The following is a 25326-nucleotide window of genomic DNA, read 5'->3' as shown; positions in this document are numbered from 1 at the left end:
AACAGGAGGCTATCAAGGAGGAGCATCGGAAGAGCGAGCCTGTGGTGGGTCAGGTTTCCTCCTTTGATTATGATAGTCGGGGACTATTGACACTGCACCGTAGGGTGTGGGTGCTGTATCACGGAGGCGTGCGCCAAATTTTGATAGAGGAGGCGCACAAGTCCCGATTCTCTATTCATCCCGGGGCGACGAAGATGTATAGGGATCTTCGTCTAGACTATTGCTGGCCCTGCATGAAGCGGGATGTGGCATGGTACATCGAGCGATGTTTGACATGCAGGAAGGTCAAGGCCGAACATTAGAGACCGCATGGCAAGATGCAGCCGTTGGATATTCCACTGTGGAAATGGGAAGATATCACGATGGATTTTATCACGAAACTTCCCAGGACCGCGCATGGAGTGGATTCGATTTGGGTCATTGTGGATAGGTTGACCAAGAGTGCTCACTTTATCCCGATTCAGGAGAGCATATCGGCCGAGAAATTGGCCGACATCTATATCAGGGAGATTGTGGCACGACATGGGGTGCCAGTATCGGTGATCTCGGACAGGGATGTGCGTTTTACTTCCAGATTTTGGAAGAGATTCCATGACGAGTTGGGCACTTGTCTGCATTTTAGCACTGCCTTTCACCCGCAGACGGATGGTCAGAGCGAGCGGACCATCCAGACTCTGGAGGATATTTTGCGGGCGTGCGTGCTAGACTTTGGTGGTAGCTGGGATACCTATCTTCCCCTGGCCGAGTTCTCCTACAACAACAGCTATCACGCGAGTATCGACCGCCCTCCCTTCGAGATGTTGTACGGACGGAGGTGCAGGACCCCGATATGCTGGGGTGAAGTTGGCCAGAGGGTCATGGGGAGCACCGAAGTGGTGCTCAAGATGACCGAGAGGATCCAGCAGGTCCGGAGCAGGCTTCAGACTGCTCAGAGTCGACAGAAAAGTTATGCCAACAAGCGTCGATTCGACTTGGAGTTCCAAGTCGGGGATATGGTTCTCCTGAAGGTGTCGCCTTGGAAAGGTGTCTTTCGATTCAGGAAGCGGGGCAAGTTGGGCCCGCGATTCATCGGATCGTTCAGGGTCGAAATGACCTCTTAAGGTTAAAGTTTCCAACTTTGCCTACATGCTGGAAATGACCTCTTAAGGTTAAAGTTTCCAACTTTACCCATCCCAAGTACTTCTTAATGGGTTTAGCTCAAAACCCTAACTCCTTTAAACATAAATCTTTGTCCATAGGCCATAGTTTTCCAAACTAAAGCATATCCACATAGATCCTGGCCTTGAACACCATAACAATACATAAAGTATCAGCCTTTCATTCCATGCATGGCCCTTTTGGCTCAAAAGGCCATAAGAACTCCTTAAAGCTTGCATGGGGGTTTCCATTGGCATAAAGTTGGCACCTTTATTCCTTAACCATCCTTAATGCTTCTAGATCTAAAAGGATCTTTGCTTGGGATGTCTAAATCCCAAGAGCTATTAATCTTGGGCTAAAACCTTCATAAAGCGGAAAGGAAGAGATCAACTGAACTAATGATCAATTTAGAGACTTGATTACCAGAAAATGATGAGGTTGAGAATCTACTTCTGTATCTACAAGCCTTTCCATGAGCCTTCACATTTCTTCTTCTTCTTCTAGTCTTCAAGAACACACTAAACCCTCAAAAACAAGCTCACAAGCTCAAGGATGCACCAGGGTTTCGAGATCTAGGGTTTTGGATCTTGGGGTTGAGAAATGAGACCACGAGAAGGTGAATTGTAGCACCTGGTTCCTGGTACGTAAATCTTATTTGAGTATTTCCCTTCTTTTAGCCTTGGACTCGGCGAGTCATAGGTCCGACTCGCCGAGTGGATGCGGGACCCGGGACAAGTTTAAGTTGGAGACTCGGCGAGTCACAGCTGTTGGATGAAACCCTAAGTTTCAGGGGTTTGCACCCTATTTAAACGACTTAACTGCCCCAAGCCAGCCCCCATTCACCCTCAGAGCCCTGTATCTCTCTCTAGCCTTGCTTTCTTGTGAGTTTGAAGTGTTTTGTGGTGTTATTGAAGTTTCTTTGAAGGAAAAGAACAGGGAATCAAGAAGAGGAGAAGGAGGCCAAGCATCTCTGTGTCATTCCAACGTTTCCCCTAAGGTATAGCTCGTTTCCCCTCTGTTTTTAAGCTTATAGCTCCATAAAAGTCCTTTTTGAGCCATTTCCAAGATTGTGTATGCTTGAGGGTTTGTAATAAGTCGATTGGCCTCTAGACCTAGGCAAGATTGAGCTCCAGGAGCTCAGATCTGTTAGCTTTATGGCCCCATGTTGCTTGTTCACCCTAGATCTACCCTTTTGAGGCATTTTGAGCCCTAAAATCCATATTGGTGAATATCCACACGAAAAGTTGGAAACTTTACGTGTGATTCGTGTCCTAGAAGTCCAGATCTGTGAATGGCATGGACTGGAATCGAGCAAATCTATGTATTTAGTGGGTGCATGGAAACGACTCGGCGAGTCATTCATGTGACTCGGCGAGTCTGTTCGCGAGTCTCCGAGTTTGTCCCCTTTTCATAGTGTCGAGTGAGCAGTGAGTCACAGGGTGTGACTCAGTGAATCGGAAGCTGAAATCATCTTTGGAGGAACTCGGCGAGTCAATGCCTTGACTCGGCGGGTTCAAGGCAATCTCCTTAGATCAAGAACAGACTCGGCGAGTTGTTCATACAACTCGGCGAGTCGCAGCATAAGTGTTCTTCGGATGAAGATGGACTCGACGAGTTGTTCATACAACTCGGCGAGTCTTAGCATAAGTGTTCATCGGATGAAGATGAACTCGACGAGTTGTTCATACAACTCGGCGAGTAGGATGAAGGACTTGAATATCAGTTTAGAAGGAGAACTCGTCGAGTCGTCGCCTAACTCGACGAGTAGAAACGGGACCCAGGACTATCGTTTGGATGGTGACTCGGCGAGTTGGAAAGCCAAATCGGCGAGTCGGGTCAACTGAAAGTTGACTCTGACTTTGACTTAGGGCATGGTCAGGGGTAAAATGGTCATCTTACCCAAAGGTCAGTGAGCAGTGTTTGATTGAGTATGTTGTGGGAATTGCAGCCGGAGGATTTCCGGAGCAGCAGCAGCAGCAGTAGGCAGTCAGTTCCCGATCAGATCAGCAGCTACTTCGAGGTGAGTTACCTTCCAGTAGCGGTGGGTCTACGGCCACAATGTCGGCCCACCAGTAGGAGTTATATGTAGATGTTTGTCTCTGTGATATTCATCTAGGGATTACTACTACCTGTGTTATGTTATGTGCTAGTATGATATGATGCTATGTGCTAGTGACAGTAGGGGGAGATAGTCCCCGAGGTACCCGGTCGGTAGGGCCGAAGGGGTAGTTATACCCAGTCATGATAGCTAGATTCTGATCTTACGATACTTGTTATGTGGTAGTAGTAGAGGGAAGGAATAGTTTCCCAGTATCCGGTCGAGAGGACCGAAGGGGAAGCCAGCACCCAGATATGCTAGGTAGTATCCGGTCGAGAGGACCGAAGGAGAAGCCAGCACCCAGATATGCTAGGCAGTATCCGGTCGAGATGACCGAAGGGGAAGCCAGCACCCAGATATGATAGGCATTGTCCGGCCGATAGGTTGGGCACCCAGATATGCCTGACAATATATGTATGTTATGAGATTATATGGTATGTGGTACGGTGGGGGAACTCACTAAGCTTTGTGTTTACGGTTTTCAGTTTTGGTTTCAGGTACCTCCTCAGCTAGGGGAAAGGAGCCGATGCGGTAGCAGCATGTCACACACACACTCTCTGGTTTCCGCATTTACGAGCTTCACTGGGATTTATACTCTGATACTTTGATTGGTTGTATGATTTGGCTTTTAGACATGGTTCACGTTGTGTTATGGTTGATCAAACAATGTTTTTAGTTATTAATATTTTCTAAAGTAATGTTTTAAAACAAAATTTTTGGTCGTGAAAATTGGGTCGTTACATGAATAAGATGCTTAAATAGGGTACCAAGTCCCGAATTTAGGGTTTTCCAAACCCAGATCAACTCGCCAAGTCGGTCCCCTGATTCGTCGAGTAGGTCACTTAACCCGCGACCCAAATCGTGCTCCTACTCGTCGAGTCATCCCACCTACTCGACGAGTCGTTTCCTGATTTTTATATTTTCCTTTCCTTTCTAGGACTTCTGGATTTGGGTTGTTACAATACTGAAGGGGGTGAAATAGAACAATTACCGATTGAAAGATACTGAAGGGGGTGAAATAGACCCAGTTTTAGTTTCAAGTTGTTATGTATGTTTGGTATGGGGTATTTTAGGGGAACTCACTAAGCTTTGTGCTTACAGTTTTATGTTTATGGTTTCAAATACTTCCAATTCAAAAGGGAAGGGCCCGACATAATCGCACCGCATCCACCAGCATTCCGCATTTTATGACATGATTTGTACTCTGATAACTGTTTTCTACATTATCACATTTTGATGGATAGGCAATGAATGAATTATGCTTCTATTGGTTTTAAAAAGAAATTTTTACATAGTAATTTTTGGGACATTACAACTTGGTATCATATCCTTGGTTTGAGGGATTCGAGACCTCTCTTAGGTGTGTCTGAAATCAAACTGAGGAGTTGGTAGTGTTTTTGAAAGAAAATGGATTTTCAAAATAGATTTTTATAAAGAAAGGGGTGTGATGCGTGCAATTAGCCAAGCTCAAGTAAGTATTTCCCCAAAATATCCATACATGTGTTATAGTTTCAGTATATGTATATGTGTATATCATACTAGATTAGAGCTAAGGATCTAATCATAATTGAATGGTAGGATGCGAGGAGAGATGCCTTGTATGCTGGTTGTATGAGCCTTTAGAACTACATACTAGTATAGATTTCAGATGAATATATAGAATGGCTTGATTAGGTAGTGCACTGGTTTAGAACTCAATGCTCAAATGCTGCTTGCTTTGTGCTTCTAGGGACTCCACTGGTGTCGGCTAATTATTAAGTGAATGCTTTAAATTACATGTTATGGGGATCAAATAACTTTTGAAGGTTAGATTAAGCCATATTGCGCAACTCTTGTTTGAGTCCAACCGTTGTTGGGTGGGATCTAGTAGTCGAAAATTTATTTGATGTCGATAACATGTAATTGTGTTCGTGATGTAGTTAGAAGGTATTAGATGGAGTCTCTTCTGCAGCTGATGGCAGAGGATGATGGGAAAAAGTGAATCCTAGGATATGTCTTAGCGTGTAGAGCACTCTATAGTGTGATTGAAGTAACTAATAGTAGGGAAGTGACTTGGAGGATTTGATACAATCCTTGAGGGAGGTATAGATAGGTGTGGAAGGTAGTATTAGACCCGTACTACTAAAAACACATGATGTATACCTGAGACAAGGAATGTTTTAATGATGTTGAGAAACTTTGGGAATGTGAACCTCTTTGTGCGTGTACTGATTGTTTATATATTGTGTTTCAACATGGTGATGACACGTGGTAGAGCAAGAGGTTTGGGATCTGGATGGGGTTCGGTCATGGGAACCAAACCAAATGATGAGGGGCTACGCAAGTTCTCACATCTGAGATTACGGGAGGCATCCTTGATGCAACCCCAATGATGTTCAGGATCAAGGAGGGTATCCATAGAGTTGATGGAGGAGCGTTTTCAGGCCTTTAGAGTTGAACTAGCCACTGTTCAGTATAGAGCCTGCACTCTATCCTTCAAGGATTTCAGGGGATGTGGGGCACCATAGCTCTTTGGGGCGAAGGATCCCATTGCTTCCAGATGATGGATATCAGACATGGAATGTGCTCAGATGACTAGCTTCTGCCCTGAGGGATCGAAGGTGAGGTTTGTTGTAGGAAGTCTAAGGGAATGAGCCTAAAATTGGTTGGAGCATGTCAGTTATGATCTGGGAGCACTAGCCATCGAGGCCATGACCTGGTCGGGTTTTGTGACCCGATTCCGAGATGAGTTTGCACCGGCTGTTGAGGTACAACAGCTGCTGAGGGAGTTCTAAGATATGCATCAGACGACTGAGACCGTGGATGAGATCACCATCAAGTTTTGAGATAGAGCCTTAGTGGTACCCGAGTATGGTGTAGATGAGGAGATGAAGAAGACTCAATACCATGACATGCTGAGATCAGATATCAGTAGGGGTGTCAATAGATGACACGACGCGATAAAAATACACGACACGAAACGAAATTGAGACGAAATTGAAATTCGAATTCGTGTTTGTGTCAGATGTAAAAAACACGACGTCGTGCCGTGTCGTGTTCGTGTTCAAAATTTGACACGAAATTGACACAATTTAAGATTTTTTGTTGTGTTTTCGTGTTCGTTGTGTTTTTCGTGTTATGTATGAATAAATATTAATTAAATACATTAATTGTTATTTCATGTTATCTTTGTCGTTTCGTGTCGTGTTTGTCATTTTTTAATCGGTTCGTTTTCGTGTTAGTTCAAAAAAACCCGAGATCGTGTCGTGTCGTGTTCGTGTTACATAAAACCTTATCGTGTCGTGTCGTGTCAGACAAAAACACGACACGATGGCCCGATTTGCCACCCCTAGATATCAGTGACTTTTTTTAGCTATTCAGCCTGTCCGACATTAGAGGACATGATATCCAGGGCCCAGGAGCGGGAAATCGATTTGGAGAAAATCAAGAAGAGGAAGACGGATCAGGTGCAGAAACCTGGTGGTTCAGTCAAGAAACCCAAGGTTTTTGACTCTAGATTAAGGGGCTAGCAGGTTCGGGGCCGTTGTGGAACGTGCAGAAGGATGCATGATGGGGTTTGCAGGGTGGGTGGTTTGGGTTGCTATAAGTGCGGAAAAACAGGGCACTTCGTCAGGGATTGCACTGCTACCACCACCACCCATGCTTCAGGTCTGATTTTCTTTCATTCCAATTAGAGGGGCCACGAGAATGCCGATTCCCCGAATTTGATGGTAGAAGCGGTTGCAGCACACCCTCCGGTGACTTTAAGGTACATAGATGGCCAGGAAGGCAAGCAGGCAGCCCTGTAGTGAAGAGCAGGGATTTTCAGATGATGGCCGAAGAGGCACGTTCAAATCTTGACATGGTTACAGGTATGTTTTCCATTTATTTATGCGCTTTCATTATTGTTTAGGCTTATGTTTCATGTTGTAATATTTAGGGACGTTCTTAGTGAACAGATTGCTTGCTCTGGTTCTTTTTTATTTAGGCGCTACCCATTCGTTTATATCTCTTAAACTCAACAAGAAATTAGATGTTGCTCCTGGGGAGTTGGGTTATCTTTTAGAGGTAGAGATAGTCGACGATCATTCAGTAAGTGTATCGAGGGTTCATCAGGGTTGTACTCTTGAGTAATTATGAGACAAATACTTGATTGATTTAATTCATATTCCTCTACGCGAGAGCAAGGTCATTGTAGGGATGGACTATTTGAGCCCTTATAGGGCGATGATTGATGACGAGCAGTTCAAACCCCAATTGGAGGAGAACTAGTTATTCATGGCGAAGGTGCTCAGCATGGACCAACTCTCTGTTCAATCGCCAAAGCCAGGAGATATCTATAACAATGTTGTTCTGGATCTATAACTTACATATTAGATATTAGGGAGGAGAAAAAGAGGACGATAGAGGATATGCCAGTTATTTGGGAATACCCGAATGTGTTTCCAGAAGATTTTCCTAGTGTGCCTTCGGAAAGGCAAGTGGAGTTCCATATAGATCAGGTTCCAGGTGCGACACCTACAGCCAAGGCACCCTACCGTTTAGCACCACCGGAGATGTAGGAATTGTCTACGCAATTGCAGGAGTTGTTAGACAATAGGTTTAACAGAATGATCAATTCACCAAGGAGAGTGCCGATTTTTTTGTGAAGAAGAAGGATGGCTCCCACATGATGTGCATCGATTAACGCTAGTTCAACAAGCTAACGGTGAAGAGCCGTTATCTACTGTCGAGGATTGATGGTTTATTCGACCAGTTACAGGGTGTGTCTTGGTTCTCTAAGATTGATCTTCATTCAGGATACCATAAGATGAGATTAAGAGATGAGGATGTTCAGAATACTGCTTTCAGGACTCGTTATGGTTATTATGAGTTTGTGGTGACACCTTTTGGGCTTACCAATACCCCAGTCGTGTTTATGGATCTCATGAACCGCGTGTGTAAACCAATGCTGGATCAGTCTATCATTATATTATTGACGATATAGTAGTCTATTCTAAAACCAACGAGCAGCATGAGGATCATATGTGAGAGGTCCTGGAGACTCTGAGGAGGGAGAGGCTTTATGCCAAGTTCTCCAAGTGCGAGTTTTGGTTGCGCGAATTGCAGTTTATGGGGCATCTTATCAATGCGAATGGGATATTGGTTGATCCGGCCAAGATCGGGGCCGTGATGCAGTGAGAGGTTCTGAAGTCTCTGTCTGAGATTTGGAGCTTCTTGGGTTTAGCAGGGTATTATCGAATCAAGAATTTCTCTAGGATCACAGTTCTATTGACCAGGTTGACGATGAAGACAATTACTTTTCGCTGGCGACCTGAGCAGCAGGAGACATTTGACACCTTGAGAAAGAGTTTGTGCGAGGCTCCGATTTTGACTCTTCCAGTGGGATACTTCAAACCAAACTCCCCCAAAGTCATGTCTTCTTTCTTTTTTTCCCAAGGTTGTCAAGATTGGGATCTTATATATGATCGTTTTCAGCTTCGCAAGATCATGATCATAAAATCAAAATGGATCGTAAGATCCTACCAAAAGCATTTTAAAACATTAAAACACATTTTCGTCCATCCATTAACCATTCAGTTAACAATAAATAGTTTAAAACATAAAAATTTACATATCTAATACATCAATATTTAACGATAAAAATTTCAAAATGAGTACTCTACATAGTTAGTAGTAACAATTCGACGATCTTATGATCAATTCTATGATCTTACTATACAATCCAACGATCCTACAATGATATTATTGAAAAAACAATCATAGTATGATCGGTATCGATTTACCTAGGTGGATCATCGGATTGTACGATCCTTCGATCAAAATCACGATTTTAATATTATTGCTTTTTACATCAACAGGGTGTGAGATATGTAACATTCACAAAATTCTCAAAAAATTTAAACTTTTAAATTTACTCAAAAGCCATAATTGTTTACAAACTATTTTCAAAATAAGTTCAATATCAGAGAAATTCCAAAATCGTGAAATAAAATATGAGGAGGTGCATGATCACGCCTTTGCCTTCCCGCGATCCTATGAAGTACCTAAAACATAATCCAAAACTGTAAGCCCAAAACTTAGTGAGTTTCCCCCAAAATACCAATATATAGCAAACTTAATGGGTCCACAACTAACATATTGGATTACCCCTAAGCCCACAACATAAGTCTGGCTTGCCCCATGGGCCCACATCTTATGTCTGGCTTGCTCACTGGCCCTCAGTACGAGTCTAGCTTGTCATATCCGATCCTCAGCTCATATCTGGAATGCTAATGAGCCCTCAATGTGATTCTGGCATACCCTACCTGGCATTCAGCTCATATCTAGTATGCTTCAGGGTTTGTTGGCTACAACATGGAGTAGTACAACCTCAACCCAACCCACACCATATCTCGACATATAATAGATAATATCATATTCACATAACAGACAGTATCATAGGTAGTACTACAGATCTATCAAACTAGCATATCAAAACAAGCATGCATATCTACTCCATACTCATCATACAATATCATCTTATCAAACCAAAAGGGGTGGCCTTGGTGCCTTCGACCCAAAAGTATAGTGAGGAAGACTCACCTCTCAAGTAGTGAAAAACTGATAATGTCTGGCTCCGAATCTCAGCTCCCGGCTCAAATGCCTACAACCACCATGTGGCCAATTCCATCAAAATCCCAAAATACCCAAAATGCCCTCAAAAGTCAAACTTGGTCAACCAAGGTCAAAGTCAAATTCAACGGTCAAGGTCAACAATCCATGTTGACCCAACAAGTCGTGTTTCTTATAGCTATCAGATGGTAGGGAAAATCCCATCCAACACGCCGAGTTTGCTAATAAACTGGTCGTGTTTGCTCGAGCTTAATACATTTAGTTGTTCCTATGATTCCAAGGTCTCCCAAACTCAGATCTAAACCCAAATGCTATCAAAAAGGATAAAGTTTCCAACTTTATCCTTTAGGGCTACCCAAGTGCTCAAAAACTCATCCGAAAGGCTTGAAATTCAAGAGCTTAACCAATAACAAAAAAAATCCTTAAGATCTGAAACCCAACCTTTCCAGAAGAGATTCTAACACCAAAATCAACTCAAAGGTTGGTGCTTTATAGACATGCATGTCTTGAACCCATAATGAGTTAAAAAGGGGAAATATGACCTAAACTCCATGCATGACATCAAAATTGGTTAAAGACCAGCTCCAAACCACTACAAGGTCACCTTGACATGGAGATTCATGAAGTTGAAAACTTTATGAGATCCATCCCTTGCAACATCTAAGAGTAAGGAGAAAAAGGGATAAAACTCAAGATCTAGCTACATAGAGGAATAAAAATCGGATCTTGGACACTTACAAAGGTCCAGAAGAGTGCCAAGCTAAAGATGAGAGCTTTTCTGGATAGATTCTTGCTTCCTTCTTCCAACTTTCTTCTTCCTTTGCTCCAAAAATACCACACTAACTCACAAATGAGAGGGCAGGATGATTAGGTTTCACAAGGGCCGATATGGGGGTTTGGAGGCTGATAAAAGATCAGCCCTAGGGACTTAAGGGGATTATATAGGGTGCAAAACCCTAAAATTTAGGGTTTCTCATCCAGCCGCCAACACGTCGAGTTTCCCTTTACTAACATGTTGTGTTGGTCCATAAAATAGGCGGCCCAAAAGTCCTTCAACACGTCGTGTTGAGGCTACCAACACGCCGTGTTCCAATGGAAAAACATTCTTAAAGAAATAAATATCATACCTGGGAATCGGGATGTTACAACTCTCCCCCACTTGGACTAGGCTTCGTCCTTGAAGCCTGCTACAGCAAACAAATATGGGTAATGCCCCCGCATCTCCTCCTCCGGATCTGAGGTCCACTCAGAGCCCCTTCGATGTTCCCATTGACCTTTACCAAGGGTACTTCCTTTCTTTGCGAAGTCTTTACTTTCCTCTCCAGAATAGCTACTAGTCTCTTAACATAGTTCAGACGCTCATCAACCTAAATGTCATCCACTGACACAACTTCGTCCTCATCCAATTACACACTTTCGCAGCTGTGAAACATGGACAGTGCTATGAATATGATTGAGCTCCTCAGGAAGATCCAATCGGCAAAAAACCTTGCCAACCCTATAAATAACCCGAAATGGCCCAATATAACGAGGGCCAAATCTCCCCTTCTTCCTAAAATGGAAGACACCTTTCCAAGGTGAGACTTTCAGTAACACCATGTCGCCGACTTGAAACTCCAACTCAGATCGACGTCGCTCGACATAACTCTTCTGCCGACTCTGAGCAGTCTACAATCTCTGCCTGATCTGCTAAATCATCTATGTAGTCTGTAGGACCACCTCGGTCCGCCCCATAACCCTGAGACCAACCTCACCCCAGCAAACCAGGATACGAAATCTCGGCCCATACTGTACCGTTGCTAATTCCATTTTACTTGGCCCCAAACCGACTTCTTAACTCCTGACTACCAGAAGATCCCAGTAGAAAACCGATTCACCGACCAAACACTGCTTCCGAAAACCTTTCACTTGACCAAAGGGACAAATATTCCTTCGAGGGGAAATCTCATCTTGATGACAACCATTTCCCAAGAATAACAAACGGCAAGAGACAAACTGGGAGATGAAACTTCTAGTGCTGAAAAAATCATTTCTTCCTTAAACTCCCGAACCAACATATTGCTACTGAAGATTCCGAAACCCCATACTTACCTGACACCAGTGTTGCAAAACTCGGCCTACTCGGCCGATTACTTGGAATCGGCCCTCCACCGAGGCAAGTAATGTGAACTCGGAAAAAAAAAACTCGGATTAAGTTAAACTCGGTAAAAAACCGGTCAACATCTCTCTAACTTGGGCCTACTCGGTATTACTCGAGCCTACTCGGTCAAACTCGACCAACTCGGTCAAACTTGGTCAAAGAGTCAAAATTGTCATAAAAAGAGAAAAAAATCAAGAATTTCAAGATTAATATGTATAATACACTTAATGATTTATTATTTAACACACACATGTGATTATTACCACATATATATCTTAAATTTTCAGTAATTATTTATGAAGTGAGACATTTGTGTGTATTTCAGTTTTTATGTATTCACATGTATCTAATTTTGTTATATATTTCAATCACATTATGATTTTAACTTATGATTTTGACATATATAATTTTCCTAAAAATATTTGTACATGAATTATCGAATCCAAGTACTCCCCGAGTACTCCTGAGTACTCGCTACTCCCCAGTTGGCCGAGCAGGTACCAAGTAGTGAATTCTACAACCTTGCCTGACACCCATACAAATAGAACCAAACTAAATCGCAGCCACCCGAATCTGTTCCGCCATCAAAACCGAAACCATCCTTTAATCTTGAACCCTCCAACATATATCCTTGGCATACATATTCCTTAATTCATACCCTTACTGAAATAAAAACCTTACACATAAACACCTGCGATTCTCAACACGAGTTCCTATCAGAACCAACTCAGTACTTAACCCATATCTTGAGATCCAAGGACCTACACTTGCATTTTATCCAAAAATTTCTAATTACGGAACCCCTTACTAAACCTGGATATATAGATTTTCCCCCAACCATCGTTGAGACTACCAGTCTCACACCTATTCCAGAAACTAGGTTCACAAGAACCTGAAAGATTAGTATAGGCTAATCCAAGCATCCCTCTACACCACGTAAATACTACACAACCAATCATGCAACCCAAGATCTAAAATCCCGACCTTACGGTATCTACCATGTCCCACCTGAATTGTCGTAAACACACGGTCTCACCCACGGGTCTCACCCAAACTAAAGCTACGCAATACCGACTCCGCCCTGGACCCCAATGGTTCTCAACCCTAAACAAAGAAACGATTACCAACAATCCTGACCGGTGTGCCCAAGGCACGAGCTGATCCTCCTTTATACTCACGACTAACTCAACAATGGTCAACCTCTAGCTGGTGAATGCTACAATCCCATGGCAGTCCTACAACACTTCTAATCACCCATGATCTGATGACGGATGCACAAAGTAGCCTAGTATCACCATATACCATAACGAACAAATCACATGAACAAATACTCATGCCTGGCCCAATTAGCCTCAGGCTGGAATACCAAATGTTGGAAGTTTCCTAGACTCCCAACTATACAACTTCAATCCAAACAGCCACTGATGTTGTTTCCCTCTTGACTGGGGTGTCAAACTTTCCCTATTTCCATACCTGAGTCAACTCCCAAAGATTCTGATCGATTCTCCCCCACTTGGATTCTTTGAAGCTCTCCCATCCCATGATATTTGTTGGATTCCCAATCCATCTTATCCTCCAGAACCGACTATGACTTGCACTTACCAATAAGGGTGCTCCGTCACTAGTCGATTTTGATGATTGTCCAACTCCTGAATTCCCGAGGAATAGTCCCCCAAACTCCTAGCAATTCCGATAATCTTGATCACTTCTCAGAATACCGCACCAACTCCTTAAGTCCCTAATGACGTGACTCAAACCATAACCCTTGGCCCATCAAGATACAACCCGACGATGACTCTTGGCACACAAGATGGCATATGAAGATCTACCATACATAAATCAGGAAAAACAGAGAACTAACCCGGAGATACCACTTACCCATACCCAACAAGATTCTAAGGCAGATTCAACACCGATCAAGAACAATTTGCCCCAAACTCAAGATCTAGCTACATAGAAGAATAAAAATTGGATCTTAGACACTTACAAAGGTCCAGAAGAGTGCCAAGATGAAGATGAGATCTTTGCTTGCTAGATCCTTGCTTCCTTCTTCCAACTTTCTTCTTCTTCTGCTCCAAAAATACCACAATAACTCACAAATGAGAGGGAATATTGATTAGGGTTCACAAGGGCCGATATGGGGGTTTGGAGGCTGATAAAAGATCAACCCTAGGGACTTAAGGGGATTATATAGGGTGCAAAACCCTAAAATTTAGGGTTTATCATCCATCCGCCAACGCGTCGAGTTTCCCTTCACCAACACGCCGTGTTGGTCCATAAAATACGTGACCCAAAATGCCGTGTTGAGGCTACCAACACGTCGTGTTCCAATGGAAAAACATACTTAAAGAAATAAATCTCATACATGGGAGTCGGGATGTTACAAGATAATAGATTGATTTATTGATCATTCAAAAGACAATTACATAATATACAGAGAATACTCAAACTCTAATTACTAAACCCTAAAGGGCTTGGGACTAAATCTTAATCACTAACATCCCCTGTAGTTTGATATGGAGGAGACAATTAAACTGGAAAAATAAATAAAAGAACGAAACATAAAAACTAGATGAATATATCAACGGCGGAATCAAAACTCTAACGATGGTGGCTAACAACTACTGTTTTTCAGAGAAGAAGAGAGAAGAAGCGGCATCCAGAGGCGGTTATGTTGTAGAAGAAAAGAAGAGTGGCGGCAACGACGATCATGGAACTGGCGGCAGAGGAGTCCAAAGAAGGGTAGCGAGAACAAAAGAGGTCTCGTGCTACAACAAACGGGGCCAATTCCGACGAAAACGACGACTACAGTGTTAATAGAGAGAGACGACTGCAGATCATAGGTTGACTCAGAAAAGAGACCTGGAGAAGAAGTAGCCAACCGAAGAGGAGATAGAAGGCTCGAAGGCAGGGGCTATCCGAGGACGAGGCAGTAGAAGAAGTCGATAAAGAAGCTATGTTTGGTGATGTCGGTTGTTTTATTATTTAGAAATAGAATAGAAGAAAGTAAATAATATGAAACATAATGAAAGCACCTCCGATAACTATTAGAGAAAGGTCACCGGAGGTGGAGGGCGGCGGTTGGGGTTGTGATCAGTAGGGTCTTAACCTAGAGCTCTAAAACCATGTGAGATAATTGATTAGTTTATTGTCCATTCAAAAGACAATTACATAATATATAAAGAATACTCAAACCCTAATTACTAAACCGAAAAGAGTTTGGACCTAAAGCTTAATCACTAATATAAAGTACTCTTCCTCGATATTTGTGCCCAGCTATTTCACAACCAAATTGTGGTAAAGTTAAACAAACACAATCACATATCCTTGATATTGTTTGCACTCTCTCCTTATTTCTGCATAGTGTCTAGAAAGCTTATCAGGCGAAGTTTCTTTCACTGTAGTCTACACCCTCTATTTTCATCCCATTCTCATCGTCCAACTACAACTACAAGAACGCTTAAACACTAGAATTTAGCTCTCGTTATGTTTCTTATTGGGTATGTGATTGAACAAAAAGGATATTGATGTTGCGATCCCAATCCCGTCTTTAAATGCTACAAAATATATTCATATCTCTCCAAATTTCACGCAACATCCTCTTTGACCATTCTTTCATTATTTACCAGATGTATATGTCTCTTTGTAATCACTTCAGTGTGAGCCCCATCCATTATGAATTGTCCCACAAAGTCATCGACCCTTTCAATCCGAGTCACCCATCAAAGCGTAGTCATATTCATCCACCTCATATAATCATGACCAAACATCTACTCCATCTCCAGTGCCCACTTCCAATACATTCCATGTTTGTAAGGATCAAAGCATCTCTCCACCAAACTTGATAAAAAAAATGTACTCTCTCATGATTTTAATTGATATTAAGTATTATTATTAACTAGTTATTTTGTCTCATCATCAACCTACTTCTTACAAGGCAACTTGTTCTATCATAGAAATAATAAATACGAAGAGAATATAAGACTTTTGACCCCTCCAAACCATGCGTTATTCAATAAATAAGGTTTAACGTGATAAAAACAATAAGAAAAGGGTTGCAACTTGAGTGACCCTGGAAACTGCAAAAATTAAGTTACTACTATTGTACTTATTAGAAATATACCCATGTTGCTAATAAATAAGCAATGTATGACGAGCTTCAATTCCCGAAATTTGGGATATAGAAATAAACAAACTTGAAAAAGAATGCATTATTGTTTATATTGACAATTCAACATAAAATGTATTATGTTTTCTTAAAATTTGGAAGGTGGAATAAATTCAAAATTTCACATTGGTCAAACAATTGTGGATGGGTCTTAAAATCAACAATGCATGTACACCTACTATAGTCCATAGATGCATATTGACTAGGAAACGAAAGGGACGGCTTAGTAAATAAGGCAGACCGTTGGCCGAAAAATATGGAAATTATTTTGTTGTTTACATAATAAGCATTTAAATAAAAATATTATTAGGTTTATGTTCTTTTCTTGCTTTTGTTTAATAAATTGATTAATGTGAACGTTCAAATTTAATGAAATGAACGGCGTTTAAAAAAAATTAACACCATTACTCTGATCTCATATAAATATGATAAAAAAAGAAGGATCATGGTGTGGAGACCCTAACATAGGTTGAGAGACTACTTTAGTAGGAGGTATATCCTGAAAATAAATAAATAAATAAATATATATATATATATATATATATATATATATATATATATATATATATATATATATATATATATATATATATATATATATATAAAGTTTTTAAAATAGTATATGCATTGAGCTAATCCCCGCAAAAGATCTCTGCACAACAAGCCTTATAAGAGTTATAGTGGGATATTTATGACTGAATGAAGAGACAGTAAAACAAAAATGAAAATTTGCACATAAATAGGGGAAATTGGTGTAAAACATGATAAATATGTATATATTGGCAACATATACAAGAAGTAAGTTGAGAATAGATTCTAGTTGTACATGGTTTAAATACATAGGAACATAAGAGTAAGTAGGTGAAAATTGGCCGGAAAAGCACTAATAGTGAAACGAAAGCTAAACCCTAGACTACTAAATATAATTATATTACCTTGATTCTAAGCTCCCATACTTTATATTTTAGGTCATGTCATAGGTAATGACTAACTTTTTCAAGTCTAACATCGTATTATTCTCGTCCGACCTCTTCTCCTCATACCATTTGCTATAATTGTCTCCATTATTATTAAAGATTTATGATTGGTAATTTTATTCAAATAGAACACGATTGAGATAATTAATGTTGTTGTAGTAGTATAAACATGTAAACAATAGTTTTCTTGTCTCGGTTACAATGAAAAACAATTTTTGCAAGGTAAGAATGTCACTAGTACATGTGTGATAGAATGAAAGTAGGAACGGAATGGTTTATTCCACTAAAAAAAGGTTGTTTGTATTGCATAATGAAATGGAGTAGAAAAATGTTAGAAAGAATTTGATTCCTGATTCCATTAAGTTTGTTAACTTTTATTCCTAAATTTCATCATGGGATGGAATAAATATTTGAAACGTAGCCTATGTATATTTATAAACTTTCATTAACACAAATATTTCTAAAATATTCATGGTTTTAGGTAGTTATAACATTATGTTCTTAAAGATAACTTGAAAATATCTTTTCATTATAATTATATTTGGGACTATAATAAGTTCTTATAATGTTTAATATATTTTTTATGAATAAAAACTCAATAACTTCTCATAAGTAACGTATAAAACAAAAATATAATGTGTTTGTCACACAAATTTTTAGCGTTTCCATCTTTTAGTTTACGAAAAAATTCGGAAAAAAAAATTGTTCGATATTAGGAGTTTTTAACTTTTAGGTAAAACAAAAAACTATTTTAGTAGCATTTAACAAAAAAAATTATAAATTTGCAAATTGACTTAATTATCTTCTTTTCTAAAGCAATGTTGTGTTTTAGATAAATACTTTTACGTAATTTTTGTTTTTAAAGATCTCAAGCTATTTTTTTCCAAACATTTATATATACAAATAAAATTACAACTTTCAGCTATCAACTTCTAACTAATTTTTTCCAACATGTCCAATGTCATAGAATAGTAACCAAGACTTGTTCCATCCAGGTATTTCAAAACAAAAAATAAGATTAATGTTCAAGTTTCCTTTTTATATTCATTATAAAACTTTGTATATATGTTTTTTTTTTGTTTCATTTCTATATAATTTGAAAACAAAGTTTCCTAGCTGTTCTCTATATATCTACACCTCAAATACGATGGTTTATTTCCTCTTTTTTGACGTCAAATTCTTTGTCACCCCAAAACAAAAACCACAGATACAAAAATTGTACAAAAGCATGTCGATTGTTGTTAGAATATCTATACTATTTTTCATCGTAAATAGTTTAAGGTTTGACCTTTAAAATTCAAAGGTTAGTATAAGGAAGTTAACACGTAATTTTCCAGATCGTTTACTAGAAAATGGTAAAATCGATCATGCGAAGTCTTATGCATTGAAAATGTAGCTCAAACTCAGAAAATAAGGCCGAGCTCTCCATCAAAGTTTAAAATATAGGAGTATATAATAATATCGACCCTCTAAAAGTCAAAAGTCTAGTCTAATCTCGTAAACTCTTTACAAAAATTTGAGATAAGTACGCGGAATAAACCTAAAAATTAATTATTATATAATATAATGATACTAACCCTAAAGTAAAGTTGAAAATATATTCTATATATATGGACAAAACAAAAATAAATATGAAAAGTCATTTCATTGCTATAGTCCTATAGACATATAGACAAAGCTACGGTCATAGAATGCCAATTTGGAAAGCAACAAAAACTGAAAGTAAAAATATAGAATTGAAACTCAAACCGATCTAAATTGATATAATTTCGTGTTTCTAGAAGAGGGTTTTGGTTTCAAACCATGCACACTGTAAACCGGATACATAAGTATGACTTTTAACTCTAAAAATGACGTTGTTTTCAAATCAATAAGTGTAAAAGCTTGGTTTTAATTTCTAACTGAACAAAAACTGAAAAATATGTTGATGAATTTACGATAAAAACTAGGGATAATGACTTGAGAGGGTAACATACTTTTGATTTTGATCACATTTGGTCACTGAACTTTTTTCCGTGCTCTATTAACCCTTTAACTTGTTGATTTGTGCAAATTTTCCCCTTCCGACTGGTTTTTGCCGGTTTCAATGAATTTATTGATCCTACGTGTCAGTTTTGATCCTACGTGGCATTTAGGGTTCTTGTTATTAAAGGAGGGGCGTTTGTTGTTCATTTATTGTGCTCTAATACCCCGTTGCCCTAATACGCGATGGCTTCCTCCTACAGCATTTCATCCTCCCTCAATCGATCAAGCAAGAAATCCACAGTGAATGATCCAAAAACTTGTGATTGTGGGTTCCCTGCACGTATTCTAACATCAACAACACCAAAGAATCCAGGGAGGCATTTCATGGTGTGCAATGAGGTAAGCAATTTCACTTAAATTTTCCCTCTTTTCTGATTCATTTATTCCAGATTTGAAATCTCACTTTGAAATTTTATTGTGGAAGGGTAAATGCAAATATTGGAAATGGTTGGATGTAGAACTTGTACAGATGCCTCTGATGGAAGTGGTGGAGGGAATGAAAGCTGAATTAGTAGCATTGAAGACCGAAGTAGAGAAGGTGAAGGAAGACATGGAACAGATGAAGAAGGAAAAGTACTCTGATGCCATTGCAATGAAGGAGAAACTATATAAGTTTACCATTGGATTTCTTTTTCTGATCATCGTGTATATGATGAAATGAAGTCACATGATGTATTGAAAGATGTTGTTTGAATAGAATAGAGTTGTTATCTTAACTTCTTGTTGGAATGGAATGAAGTAACATTGATTGTAATGGAAAATTTAATTATAAAGAAGCATACATATTAACTGCATACATATTAACTTTGATTGGAATGGAATCACAAAGAATGGAATGAAGTAACTTTGACTGGAATGGAATCACCAAGAAATATTTTTGACTGGAATGGAATCATAAGGATAAAGAAGCATACATATTAACTGCATACATATTAACTTTGATTGGAATGGAATCACAAAGAATGGAATGAAGTAACTTTGACTGGAATGGAATCACCAAGAAATATTTTTGACTGGAATGGAATCATAAGGAAGCATACATATAACAATGAATACATATTTGATTTTGACTGAAATAGAATCACAAAGTAGCATGCATATAAAGAATTAGTTTTGACTGGAATGGAATCACAAACTAGCATACATATAACAAATACATATAATAAAAAAAGTAAGTGAATGTGGTGGTTGGATTCATTGTAATACGCCATTAATATTCTACAGTTATATAAGTTTTTGTCTGCATACACAAAAGTAGTTTCTAGGTAACACAAAAGATTTCTGCATAGACAAAAGAAGGGTCACCATGTGCCCATACACCTACTTGATAGTACCATAGAAAAGCATAATAAAAAGACTACTACTTTGTCTTTACATCACAACTGCCTTACAAAAGATATTCCTACCCACCCACTACACACCCACTAAATTAATCAATAAGTGAAGGGTTATCTGCATTACTCCCAACCCCAGGTATCTGCCTCCTTAATGCTTGTTTGATAATCCGTTCAGAATATTTCCTCCTTCCACTTCTACTAACTGGGACCCTTCTTCTTGGCATGGGGGCTGCAGGTGGTGGTGGAGGAGGTTGTTGGGCTGCAGGTGGTGGTGGAGGAGGTGGTGGTCCTTCATTGCCCCTGGATAAACTTGGGTCTGCTCCACTGCCCCTGGATGAACTTGGTACTGCAAACAAAAATTAAAATGTCAATTCTTTGTTCAAATGATGTAATGTTTTTAAAAATATTCACCTGATGTATTGCTTTGTTGGTTAGATGGACACTTTTTCTTGTTGTGACCTGGTTCCTTACAAATACCACACTTTATTATGCTACCCCTTCTTGAGACAGTTTGTCTACTTGATCCACTCAACTCTCGTTCAATTGCATCCCTCTTCCTTTTCACAGATGGCCTACCAGGTAATCTTCTTCTTTTGGGAGGCAAAGGCTTATGGTATGGAACATCTGGCCACATTTCACTACTATTGAGAGGATTAATGCTATATTTGTAGCATTTTAGGTAAGCCTCAGTAGTGTATGATTGGGACACATATGCCTCAGCATCATGATTTAAGTAAGATATTGCTGCCACTCCATGTAAGCATGGTATCCCTGTAAGTTGCCATATTCTACAGGCACACTTCTTTGCAATTAGATCCACTCCATATGCAACATCAGTGAATCTAACCTCATACTTTTGATAACCACAAGGAGTAACTCCCCACAATCTGTTTAAGCATATTAACATCAGTGAATCAATAACACATCCTCATAATTAACATAAGCATATTAAAGTAAAATAATTACCTCTGTTTAACCTTCAGATCTTCTATACGCTTCCTAATAGCTGGACATATAAGCAAATCCCATTCCATTCCTTCAACTCTTTGAGTGTATATCCTTTCCATCACAAATAACCTAATCTCCTCCAGCATAGTGATTATAGGTCTCCTTCTAGCATGCCTAATAGCAGAATTGAAACTCTCACTGACCCCATTCTCCACTGCATCACAGTCTCTTCCTTCTTGAAAGAATGCCTTAGACCAGGTAGTAGGATCTCTGTCTATAAGGTAATCATAAGCATGAGTATCAATAGATTTGATCTTCTCCATTATACCTCTGAACTTCTCCACAGTACTAGCCCTTACAGCCCTCCAAAATAACTTTATGTATTGTTGACCAGTAAACCTTTTATTAAAATTGGCCAGAATGTGTCTAGCACATTGTCTATGTTCAGCTTCTGGACATCTTTCCTTAACTGCTTGTAATAACCCCTACAAATCACAACATCATTATGAGTGAAAAAGCATAAAAATGAAGCATAAAAATGACCTAGTACTAACCTTGTGTCCATCAGAAAGAAGGGTAATGCTTGCACCAAGACCACCATTAATGTCTTCCATAAGCAAATCTATGAACCACTTCCATGTTTCTTTATTCTCAACACATACCACAGCCCATGCTAAAGGGTAGATGTGGTTGTTTGCATCTCTCCCAACAACTGAAATAACTTCTCCTCTAACTATACCCTTTAAAAAGCAACCATCAAGCCCAATTACAGGCCTGCACCCTTCTAACCAACCATCCCTTACAGCTTTGAAACACACATAAAACTTAGAAAACAAAGTTGTGGAATCTGGCATGATGTCTACATCCAATCTCACAGTAGACCCAGGATTTGACCTGATAATTTCCTCACCATATGACCACAATCTCCCATAATGTTCAATTAAACTTCCTTCAATCTCTTGTAATGCAAATTTCTTTGCATTTCTGCATTGCCCCACACTCACATTTATGTTGAATGTTGTTGACACTTTAGCTTTCATCTTCCTTGCACTCATTTTTGGGTTCTCTATAATTTGACTCATAAAATGTTTCCCTATCCATCTATAAGTTACAATTGACCCAAACTTAAACACCCTACAACAATTATGTTCATTCACTAGAGATTTGATTTGAAAAGTCTTTTCTTTACCCATCCAGGAGGCCCATAGTCTGAAAGGGCAAGATGGTGACTTATTCTTTTTGCAACATTTCACTAACAATCTATCAGAGTCATTTTTTTCAAACCATAGATCATACCCATTAGCAACTGCATAATTGCTTAACATATGTTTAAGCTCAGTAGGGTTACAAAATCGCATACCTATCATTGGTTTCATCTGATCCCATGGCTGTCTCTCATCATACACAGGGTACTGGGGTGGCACGTATTCATCATCTTGATCTTCACTCTCTATAGGTTCACAAAGGATGTTTAAAAATCTATCACGTGCAGTTTTGTTTGCTGGAAATGGATAAGTAGCATCATCTTCTTCATGATCAACAAAATATGAATCTTGAATAACTGAATCCTCATCTTCATCTAAGTCTTCGTTTTCACTTTCACTTTCCTCAGCCTCAATCCAGTCGAAGATAGGTTCATTATGGTGATCCACATATACATTCATTCTCTTGTCATTAGCATACGCCAAATCCAAAAATTCCTTGTAATCACCGTCGTTCACCAATGTATGAATTCCAAGACCTAAAGACTCTTGTGGAAGGCAGAAATAGATGTCTTTGCTTCTCGATTTGGTGAGCTTGTGAAGGAATTCCATGAATTGCTCATACCCAAACCCACTGAAGTCAACATCTCGCACTGATGCTCTGTCGGGATCAAAGTAAACTAAGGGATTGGGTGCAAACTGACCATTGTAGTGGAAATTCACTACAATGAAGTTCTGATCAGTAGGATTTGGAGATGATGCCATAGAACGGTTGAAGGAGATGAATGATCGATGGAGAATTTGGTGACCTAGTCGAGTTTAAGGACCAAATGAGACTTCGGAGTGTGGTTTAATGAGGGGTGTGGTTTAATGAGACGGAGACGAAAAATCGGGGCCTACATGCCACCTCTTTCGCCACGTAAGATAAAAAATACACGTAGGATCAATAAATTCATTGAAACCGGCTAAACCCGGTCGGAAGGGGAAAATTTGCACAAATCAACAAGTTAAAGGGTTAATAGAGCACGAAAAAAAGTTCAGTGACCAAATGTGATCAAAATCAAAAGTCTGTTACCCTCTCAAGTCATTATCCCTAAAAACTATGATCTAGTTAAATCACATATTGATATTATTACTATTTTTTGTTTAGCAAAAACGATGTACTTTTTTTTTTCTAGAAGAAGCGAGCCAAGACCATACAAGTCACTAGTGGCGAATTCAAATTAGGCCAGCATTAAAAACGGTGTATCCCCTTATGCTTGTTTGGTTTGACTGGTTGGTCAAAGTCAATATTTATACGCCACATTTTGTAGTTTGTATACTAGGAGGTATGGTGATCACTTGTTTAATTCAAATTTTGGTGTTTACTATTAATTTTATCAATAAATAATTTTCCAGATTTAGAAATATCTAAAGGTGAATAATGTGATAGTGACTCGTGGATATGAGACTCCAATATGTGGATGTGTGGATCTGGAGATGGAAGCTTGATGAGAGATTAGGCGTGTTTCAAGCTTTAAAGTCTAAAGTTTAAAGATGCTAGACGTCAATACCAATACCATGTTGAATAAATTAGTTCTTGATTTTATCTTAAAAATAGTCATTAATAAGATAGAAGAGACTACAACATATATAGAAGTGGGTTACCTCGTCTCTAACTGTTGTAGGATTCCAACATTCACCGTCTTATGGAGACTCAATCATGAGATTAGACTAGATGTGTGTTGAGTCCATGAGGGTGTTAGACCTTGACTTTGATACCAAGTGTAAGTGGAGTACTTGATTTTCTCTCCAAAATAACCCTTGAGAAAATAGAGAAGAGGCTCCAACTACAACACCTTTTAATATTTGTTGTTTTAAAACACAGAACAACATCATCGTGTGTGTGTGCCAAAAAAAAGTATAGACACAGATTTTCCTAACATCAATGATTCTTATATCATTTAAGGACAAAAAACCAGAATGTTTTCATGTACTTACAAAAAGAAACCTCACTACGATATCCTAATCTGCTCTTAGAACATAACACTCAACCCTAATATATGCAACGATTTATATGAATAGATGAGAATGAAGAAGAACCCTAATCTGGAGAGGGAGAGAACGAGAGAGCGGATGAAACAAATGTGTGAAGTAAAATGACTCGAATGAGCTCACATCTACTCTCGAGTACTATATGTATCCAGGTCAAGAACCTGTTAGAAATTCGGAGTAATAAAGGCACTTGGATATTCTCATAATTGCGATCCCACTTTCAAATCAAAGTATTTGGGTGGTACTCCCTAATCTTTGATTGGATAAGACTCATAAGAGAAAAGAACAGAGAATGAGATGTATAAATTTCGTGAGTACCAGAAAACTGACCAAAAATTGGTTAAAAACCTCATTTGTCAGAAAATTGTCAAAATTGTCATAAAACCGTCAGGGGTTGCCGCCCTTTGGACCCCACTCCCAAGGGTGCTGCCCCCGGACCCCCGTTCATTCAGGGGGCTTCGCCCCTAAATGACAGACTACTTTTAATCTTGAATAAACGTAAACAAGTGTGCACTCCGCACTTTCCTTACTTGTTTAATATTCATCAAGATTGATTTTTGGTCAACAAGTCAATCCATTACACTTAAATACAATTAGTGAAACAAATCACCAACAGAACCCGACCCATCTAGAAAGATCTATGCTCCCATTACTTCAACTTTGAAA

General features: G+C 39.3%; 1 protein-coding gene across 1 annotated transcript; it reads right to left on the bottom strand.

Annotated features, from left to right (window-relative positions):
* Positions 1-20553: 20553 nt before the first annotated feature.
* LOC145057315 (uncharacterized) lies at positions 20554-23706 on the bottom strand. Its single transcript, XM_079005120.1, has 4 exons — positions 21979-23706; positions 21443-21909; positions 20888-21363; positions 20554-20822 (listed from the first exon to the last, which is right to left on the bottom strand). The coding sequence occupies exons 1-4, from the start codon at positions 23389-23391 to the stop codon at positions 20569-20571; spliced, it is 2610 nt and encodes an 869-aa protein (XP_078861246.1). The 5' UTR covers positions 23392-23706; the 3' UTR covers positions 20554-20568.
* Between the last annotated feature and the right edge of the window lie 1620 nt (positions 23707-25326).

The sequence above is a fragment of the Lactuca serriola genome, chromosome 6, assembly GCF_051521515.1.
Source record: "Lactuca serriola cultivar US96UC23 chromosome 6, Lser_US96UC23_V15, whole genome shotgun sequence".
NCBI lineage: Eukaryota > Viridiplantae > Streptophyta > Magnoliopsida > Asterales > Asteraceae > Lactuca > Lactuca serriola.
Note: the sequence above shows the minus strand (reverse complement) of the source record. Positions and strands in the feature narration are given on the sequence as shown.

Coding starts and splice junctions, on each gene's coding strand:
- LOC145057315 (XM_079005120.1), bottom strand. CDS start 23,391: ATGGCATCATCTCCAAATCCTACTGATCAGAACTTCATTGTAGTGAAT. Junction 21,910..21,978: donor TTCTTTCTGATGGACACAAG/GTTAGTACTAGG, acceptor TGTGATTTGTAG/GGGTTATTACAAGCAGTTAA. Junction 21,364..21,442: donor GATCTGAAGGTTAAACAGAG/GTAATTATTTTA, acceptor ATGCTTAAACAG/ATTGTGGGGAGTTACTCCTT.